Source organism: Etheostoma spectabile, chromosome 5 (genome assembly GCF_008692095.1).
Source record: "Etheostoma spectabile isolate EspeVRDwgs_2016 chromosome 5, UIUC_Espe_1.0, whole genome shotgun sequence".
Classification (NCBI taxonomy): domain Eukaryota; kingdom Metazoa; phylum Chordata; class Actinopteri; order Perciformes; family Percidae; genus Etheostoma; species Etheostoma spectabile.
The window spans coordinates 35,609,117-35,617,059 of record NC_045737.1 but is presented as its reverse complement, the minus strand read 5'-3'; the positions used below and the strand labels follow the sequence as shown (position 1 = coordinate 35,617,059).

At 40.6% G+C, this 7,943-nt stretch overlaps 4 protein-coding genes across 6 annotated transcripts in view; all 4 read right to left on the bottom strand.

Annotated features, from left to right (window-relative positions):
* LOC116688876 (gamma-crystallin M3-like) overlaps nt 1-133 on the bottom strand; it is a 16,906-nt gene extending 16,773 nt beyond the window's left edge. Inside the window, exon 1 of the mRNA XM_032515027.1 lies at nt 110-133. Within this exon, the coding sequence (XP_032370918.1) occupies nt 110-118 (9 nt within the window). The 5' untranslated portion in view covers nt 119-133. The remainder of the gene's footprint in view (nt 1-109) is intronic.
* Nucleotides 1-7,943, bottom strand: part of LOC116688869 (gamma-crystallin M3-like) — a 20,903-nt gene that overhangs the window by 11,087 nt on the left and 1,873 nt on the right. The window lies entirely within an intron of this gene.
* Nucleotides 1,860-2,896, bottom strand: LOC116688875 (gamma-crystallin M3-like). Of its 2 annotated transcripts, XM_032515026.1 has the most exons (3): nt 2,654-2,896; nt 2,279-2,521; nt 1,860-2,186 (listed from the first exon to the last, which is right to left on the bottom strand). In XM_032515026.1, the coding sequence occupies exons 1-3, from the start codon at nt 2,666-2,668 to the stop codon at nt 1,908-1,910; spliced, it is 537 nt and encodes a 178-aa protein (XP_032370917.1). In that variant the 5' UTR covers nt 2,669-2,896; the 3' UTR covers nt 1,860-1,907. The 2 variants fall into 2 exon arrangements, with proteins under 2 accessions (XP_032370917.1, XP_032370916.1); XM_032515025.1 differs by lacking the exon at nt 2,654-2,896 and having other exon boundaries at nt 2,279-2,554.
* Nucleotides 5,413-6,639, bottom strand: LOC116688871 (gamma-crystallin M3). Of its 2 annotated transcripts, none has more exons than XM_032515016.1 (3): nt 6,490-6,639; nt 6,136-6,384; nt 5,413-6,000 (listed from the first exon to the last, which is right to left on the bottom strand). In XM_032515016.1, the coding sequence occupies exons 1-3, from the start codon at nt 6,541-6,543 to the stop codon at nt 5,719-5,721; spliced, it is 585 nt and encodes a 194-aa protein (XP_032370907.1). In that variant the 5' UTR covers nt 6,544-6,639; the 3' UTR covers nt 5,413-5,718. The 2 variants fall into 2 exon arrangements, with proteins under 2 accessions (XP_032370907.1, XP_032370908.1); XM_032515017.1 differs by having other exon boundaries at nt 6,535-6,558.

Sequence of the window (7,943 nt, the reverse complement as noted above, 5' to 3'; positions counted from 1 at the left end):
CAGTGAGAATCTACAATGTAAATAGTCATGAAAATAAAAGAAATACATTGAAGAAGAATGTGTAACCAAACGTTTGGTCTGTACTTTGTATAGATATATATTTTCCTACCTTGCCCATGTTGATTGCGGTGATTCCTCAGATCTCTCAGAACTGTTTTTGAACTGATACTGTGCCTGTCAGAACAAGTTACATTTATACCTGCCTAGAGACAAAGACTGTGTGCCCCCCTTTTGTTCAAAGTCCTGACCCAGCAACCTACTATAGAAGCCTATAGTTTTGAGTTGCTTACCAATATACCAATTGGGTCACAACATCTAAACAGAATTTTCCTTTAAAGGGGAACTATGCAGTTTTTTTTTTTTTTAGCTTAATTTACCTTTACTGAACAGCTTCAGTTATATGACTTTTTTTACGAGTTGAATGGTGGTCGTTTCACTACCTTTAGCGCCTGTGAGCGGAAAAACATCGTTGCAACTTTCAGCAGGCGAGTTGCCGGACTCAGCATCAGAAAGTATCACGTGATATCTCTTGATGTAACGAATTGCTTCACGGCACTGCACACTTACTCCCATTCAAGAACCGGCTAACAAGGTAGCAATGGAGTTTTTCCCATTATCGTCATGGTTGAGCCGGCAAAAAAGAAGCAGAAAGCTAGGAAAGCATTGTCAGAGGAACAGAGAAAGAGACCGGCAGACTGACCTAGTGAGGAATCAGACACAAGTAAACAGTAGGGGGGGGGGGGGGGGCTCTATAGAGAAACCCGCAACCCTGGTAATGTCAATTATAAACTAAATCCATACGCTCCCCTAAGCTGATTTAAGGGAAAGAAATTTTTTGAAAAAAAAAATATTATGGAGTGTCAGGATTGTGGTTATGAGTTTATGACAATTAAATATTATAGGATATGATTGAATAAAGAAATAGTATACATATTCTCAATGTTTTCATTTATTTATGGTGGAATCTAGAGCATACTATGAAATTGTTTCCTAAAATTACAGTTACAGTGAAGTTAATAAAAAATGACATTCCCGAGGCACCCAGTAACCTTTATGAAGTGAACACGAAAGCCAGTTTAGGCAGACAGCTTCAAATGTGCTGCTACACTTTCTCGACATGCTCATTGTTCTGCACATCGTTATGAACATCCAATGAACCCTTTGCATTAGGGTGGTCAGTTTAAAGCTGAAATCCTGGAAATCGTAAACTGGAATTATGCTACTCTGGGAACATTTTTGGGGGGGAGGGGCCTAATATGAGATGCTTTCCACACTAGGGGGATTTTGTTTTTAACAACTGAAAATGGATTTCCACACAGGTGGTAATTCCCTAACAAATTATTTTAATATACTGTATGTGCACTGCTGTGGTCATTTGAAGCAGTTATAGCAGATGTAAATACAGACAGTAGAAGGGAATGTGATCCTAATAACTTGATAAAGAAACACAAACATTGTAATCAAACCACAAATCATAATTGTAATGTTTTACCTACCTACCTAGAAGTGATTAAGCACTTGCCTTTACATTTTATGAAAGAAGATGTGCACTATATGTTTAATTGTTTGCAGCCCAAATAATCATCTAAATTGAAGTATGGTGTAAAATCAAATAGAACCAGATACATTTGAATTAAATACCATCAACATAAACAAAAAACAAGACTCTTGAAACAAATTGTACAAGGAATAATCTTTTATTTTTATTATTTTGCAGTTCTTATGTGCATGAAAGTTGAATCATATATAGGGATGTGCCTCTTGATCATTTAGACACACTGATGCCCATCTCATCCTCCTTGACATCCACTCCTGTAATGCCCAGGCCCCAAAACAACGAGGGAAACAAAAGGTCAAAATAGCAGAGTTGGAAAGATTTTATTTAGTGGAATTTAGTAAAAAAAAATTTAGTTGCAGGAATCAGTGATGCGCCTCATGCTCATGAACCTCATGCCACTCATGCCCATGTCCCTGAAGCTCCTGTACTCTCCGGGCCTCAGGTACATCATCTTGCCTCTGTAGTGGGGCTGCTCGTACATCAGCCAGTGGCCGTCCATCACGTTGGAGGACTGGCAGTCGTTCATACGGTAACGGTCCTGGATGTTGACGCAGTCGTCATTCAGCTCATGCATCTGACCAGCGAAGTTCTCCCTCTCGTAGATCCTCATCTTGTAGGATCCTCTATGCTTGAGAGAAAACATTTGAGGAAAGAAAAAGATTAGTAAAACATTCAAAGATATCTGAAGGAAATATCTAGAGAATTAATATCCTACTGTACCATGGGGATCATACGGCAAGACCTGATGCAGTCTGACATTCCCATCGTGCTCATGTAGTCAGCGTACTCGCCCCTCCTCATGAAGTACTGGTTTCCCATGTAGTTGGGACGGTCGTAGACCATGAAGCAGCCGCTCTCCACCCTGCAGGAGTGGCACCTGCTCAGGTAGGAGGTCAGCTCAGGGCAGTCGCTGCTGGTCTCGTAGTGGCGACCCTGGAAGTTCCTGTCCTCGTAGAAGATGATCTGAGAGCACATTTCCATTGAGATCCGAAAAGCTTTTTAATCACTGTCCAATGACAATTAATTGAGAGCTGTTTCAATGTGAGAATGAACTTAATTTTTTTTTTTTATGGATGGATCTTTCCCAGTACCTACCTTGCCCATGGTCATGATTTTATTTGGTTGGCTGTCAGGACTGAGCTGTGGCTGCTGTGCATTCCTGTCGGTGGTAACCGTTACTTTTATACTTGCTCAATGTGAAAAAAGTATCTAGGGCTTCCATTGTACAAATCCCTGACCCAGCAACATGCAATAGAAGCCTACTGAGCAGTCAGGGCGCTAAAGGGTTATTATCCAGCACTATACCACTCTGGTGGAAATGCATGTACTGTACACATGCAGTATTGTCAAACATAAAGAGAAGCTTCCAACAGTGTACTAGATATTTTACTCACTTAACGATTAGAAATGTTTTCTTACAAATATAATTCAATATCAATTTATATAAAAATATCAGACAACAACAGAAGGGTTCATTTGCAAAATCAGTTTTTATTTATCTTATTCTAAGCGTGTGTGTGTGTGTGTGTGTGTGTGTGTGTGTGCATTAGTGGTTGGGGAGTCTAACGGAAATCATCAGATTCAATGTCGAGGCAGATGGCCGCACACCAATTTGGTTGGTTGTTTTGATAATATATATATATTCACACACATACACATACACCGTGTTATCCTCCTGCTAGAGTTAGCACCCAACACGTTAAAACAGGGCAAGTTTTAAATGTGTTTTTAGCCTCTAATCATGTTCAAAAGGGCCTCCCCATGTGAAGTGATTCCTTCTAAGTGAACATGGCAAATCTGACTGCAGCAGAAGTGAAAGAAATGCATGAAGGTTGTGTAAATTCAGCTGTTTTTGTTCCTGTGTTTATACTGCAAGGAGAGCGTAGGGACCGTCTACAAACTACAATACCGAAAACGATATAAACATATTTTCAAAAATAATCATTTGCTTATTTTTTAAAAGTAAGTGCTGTAATATGACTAGCAGGAGATAAGTCATAATTGAGGTATGTTAGGAAACACTACCTTATTTAATCATTAAATTGATAGCCTACGTAGTTTTGTTTCATCTCTTCTCTGTGTTGTAGTTTGTAGACGGTCCCTAAGATCTCTAACTGGGCCCCAACACCGAACTAAACGTAGTTGAATTAGCACAACTTTCATGTATTCACTTCACATGGGTAGGCACTTATGACATTTTGAACATGTTCACAGGTTAAAAACACATTTATAACTTGCCCTGTTGAAGCCTGTGTGGTGCTAACTCTAGCAGGAGGATGACTTAGTGTAGGTAGCACTGGATCGTTTTTCTCTCTACTGACAGCGCTCCAAATATACAAACAACAGACCTGTTGGAAATGACCGGAATTCTACTTTAAGGCCTTTGTTTGTATAGGACAGCTGAAGACATGAAAGGGAAGAGAGAGGGGGAATGACATGAAGCAAAGGACCACAGGGCAGAGGTAAAGCTGCGGCCGCTGCGTCAAAGAGTAAACCTTTATGTATGGGCACCTGCTCTCAGGTGAGCTACCCAGGCGCCCAGAAACACAGATTTCTGACCGTTATCTTTCCCGCAAGTCTTCCTAAACCTCTTCTGTTTCCCTGTCCCCTGCCCTTTGGTCACTCCTTACCTCGTTAAATATAATTAAGCAGCGTATAAGTATTGGCTACAGCTCAGGAACTTCTCTGTGAAAGATGTGAGGGGTTGCTAAATCCTGTCATAATATGGAAGTCTGCACCCCCCTTTTTATTATCTCTATTCAGATCCTCATAGATAACTGCAACCATGTATTGCTGTGCCTGCTCACAATGTGCCCCATTCAGAGTTACAACAAAGCTTAGTGAAAAAAATCAGATTGCTTAACTTATTTTTTACTTGTTTAAAAAAAGTTTACATTAATTCTAACAACTCCCTTTAGTCATATTAAATGAATTTCCTTCCTCAACACAAGCGTCACAGTGAACTATTATTGGCTTTACAGAACACCCAATAGTAAGAGCTGCACAGTCGGCCTCCTCACTGGTGTATTCATAGACTTTTTACTTTAGTCATTTCTTCTATTGCACTGTTCAAAGTATGCATTCACATAATACTGCAGATATTGTTCAGTGTGGTTCATTCTACCTCTGTTTCTTTTGTTTATCCTGCTTATTACGTAGCATTGCAGCAGTTTTGCATGTAGGGATATTGAAATGCACTTTGTGGTGATGGTCAACTCATTTCAATGAGAAAAGGCATTTAAGGTATTTTGAATGGAAATTGTTTGGTATGACGACAAAGGCTACCAGCCGAATTGCGGCTTTATTCACGGCAGAGCTTTGATTTTCTGCCCGAACCCGATTTGGCCAGGCTGTAACTTCCCAAAGAAGGATTGGGTCAGGTAAGCACAAATCTTGTGTCATTAATAATGTTTGGAGCTGTGCATTGCTGTATGTGGCCGCCATCTTCTGGATATCTATGCACTTTACATAGATTTAAAAAAAAGCAGTTGAAATTTGCGTTTTGAATCAGGGCTCAGGCCAAAAACTGCCGCCGTGGTTCGGGCTTGAAGAGAAGTTTCAGGTAAGGAGGGACCTGATTTTGTGGACCCGATTGTAGCTCTAATTTGCACCAGACATGGTGACTGGTCTTGACGTGTGGAACAACACAGGTATATGAAACACATTATTGATAAATCAGTTCCATTAAAGGATTGGATCACAGTTTTATAAGTCTGTCTTAAAACAATATTCAAATGCCCATTTGTATGTTGGATGTTTTTGCTCCCTGTGTGAAGATAAAAATCCAACATTTTAAGCCGTTACAGTCTTTTAAGAAATGTGTAGAAAATCTTACAACAACTTTTTTTTATCCATTTTGAAATTTATTTTTAATGTCCCGTGCATCAAATATGACATAACACATTTCATAGTTAGAAGAAGAAGAAGTCTTGACTTGGCTGTGAGACACAGTTATTGAAGTAGCACCATTCACTACAGCTCAATATGTTCTTTGACATATTGTAAAAGTTGGGTGCTGATAATTCATGCAATTTCTGTCTCTCATGTCTAATCTGTGTCCAGAATTTCTGCCCGGCTCACTGGTTGGTGTTTTGAAACTCAATAAATTAATAATAACTTCTTTTTTAATATTTGATGAAGTCTCGAGCCTGTTCTGTTCTTTAACACGAGTCCATGATACGTCGCATGGATCCGATCCTCATGTCCATGGGACCCATTCCCATGTCTCTCATGCTCCTGTACTCTCCGGGCCTCAGGTACAGCATCCTGCCTCTGTACTGGGGCTGCTCGTACATCAGCCAGTGGCCGTCCATCACGTGAGCAGACTGGCACTCGGACATGCGGAAACGATCCTGGATGTTCTCGCAGTCGTCCGTCAGCTCGTTCATCTGACCTCTGAAGTTCTCCCTCTCATAGATCCTCATCCTGAATGGACCTCTGTGCTGTAAAATGAGACGTGAAGAGACAGAAGATCAGTCAATAATTAAAAAAGGTTTCTTCTGTGCTGTGTTTGAGAGTTTATATTTACGCCTTCTGTTTCTGTCTTTAACCGGATGAGTCAACACAGCGCTTCCTACCGTGGGGATCATGCGGCTGGAACGGATGCAGTCACTCATGGTCATACCCATCAGGCGCTGGTTGTCGGGGTACTCTCCCCTCCTCGCCAGCATCTGGTGGCCCATGAAGTTTGGACGTTCGTAGACCATGAAGCAGCCGCTCTCCACCCTGCAGGAGTTGCAGCGGCTCAGGTAGGAGTTCAGCTCGGCACAGTCGCTGCTGGTCTCATAGGAGCGACCCTGGAAGTTCTTGTCCTCGTAGAAGATGATCTGGAAACAAACAACACATTTAAAAAACAATTTTTCTGTGGCACATAATCTGAAATGATCAAATTATTCATAAAGCTATATTACAACATAAGAATGCTCTCTTACTTTGCCCATTTTGGTGGTCAGTCCTATCCCTGATTGCACTGGTACTTTGCCCATCCCAACTGTGTCACTTTTATACCCACCATGATAGTGAAATGATCTATGGAGCCATTGTTTTGAATATCTTACTCAGCAGCGTAGCATACAGGGCTATGATGTTTGTTAAATCGGTCTGTAAATGGTTATTATTCTAGACTGTATGCACCTGGTGCGGTGCCAACTGAAGGGGCACTCCTAAGGGGGCACAGGTGGGTGACAGCAGCAAATGTATCAGCTGAGTCCCTTTGTGCTGTCTGTGATGACGGATTAACTGTAGTGCAGTTAGAGACAAACTTGCGCCACTTGTACATGAAGTATTTCAATTTTTCTGCTACTTTTCAAATCTGTGGAGCTCCCTGCCCAAGGCTACAAGAGATGCAAGCTCTGTTGACAGTTTTAAATGACAATAAAACCTTCTGAAAACAATTAAAAAGCCTCTCACTCTTAGTTTTTTTTTATTTAAAGAATTTGTGGGGCATTTTCTGCTCTTATTTTAACAGGGCAGCTGAAGATATGAGGGAAATGACATGTAGCAAAGGCATGAAAAGGGAGCCAGAAGGGGGACTGACATGCAGTTTGGGTCCAAGCCTCAACCAAGTTGTGACAAACCTGTTTTTTTAACAACGTGTTTATTATTTTTTCATTGCAGTTACAATTTAAAACACAAAACATGATTTCTTTCTCACCTTTGCTGTATTACAACAATCAAAAAGCAAATTATATGAAAGTATCACAGTAGCTAACCAACTCCTATGTCTTCTTCTTTTACAAACTGTGGCCTCCAGATTTTCTCATACACCCCCAAATTGCCTCTCAATGTAAATGTTAATCTCTTCATGGACATACATTGCGCCATTTCTTTATCCAAGCACCAATGACATGCAGCAAAGGCATGAAGGGGAGACAGAAGGGGGAATGACATGCAGACACGGAGTCGAACCCTGGCCCGCTGCATCAAGGAGTAAACCTCTATATATGAGCGCCCATTGTACCGACTGGGCTATCTGGGCGCCCATTCTTCATTTGTTTAATTATTATCTACATCTCATATTGTTCTTATAGGGCCACAATGGAAATAAGCCTTGTTTTTATCCTTGTGATTTTTAAATTCAACCAATGTGTCTACTGCTGTGCATTGTTGTATGTGTCTTATTGTTTTAAATCATCAAATAAATGTCTAACTTTCACATATTCTATTAATTTTACTTGTTCTTGGTAGAGTTGGCAGAGCAGGCGCACATAAATAGAAGTTTTCTCCTCATTATCATTATCATTCTCCCTCTCTTCCTCCCATTTCATGTCTTCACTGTCCTTAGAAAATAAAGACCTAAAATATGCCCCCCCCCCAAAAAAAATTACAGTACATTGCGCCATATTCTTGATCCAAGCACCAATTGTAGGTGCCTCCATTTTCTTCC

Excerpts from the sequence above, each read along its gene's own strand:
- LOC116688875 (XM_032515025.1), bottom strand. The coding sequence starts at position 2,539 with ATGGAAATGTGCTCTCAGATCATCTTCTACGAGGACAGGAACTTCCAG. Across the intron at positions 2,187-2,278 it reads CTTGCCGTATGATCCCCATG|CATAGAGGATCCTACAAGAT; the intron begins GTACAGTAGGAT and ends TTTTCTCTCAAG.
- LOC116688871 (XM_032515016.1), bottom strand. The coding sequence starts at position 6,543 with ATGGGCAAAGTACCAGTGCAATCAGGGATAGGACTGACCACCAAAATG. Across the intron at positions 6,385-6,489 it reads TGACCACCAAAATGGGCAAA|ATCATCTTCTACGAGGACAA; the intron begins GTAAGAGAGCAT and ends GTTTGTTTCCAG. Across the intron at positions 6,001-6,135 it reads CCAGCCGCATGATCCCCACG|CACAGAGGTCCATTCAGGAT; the intron begins GTAGGAAGCGCT and ends CTCATTTTACAG.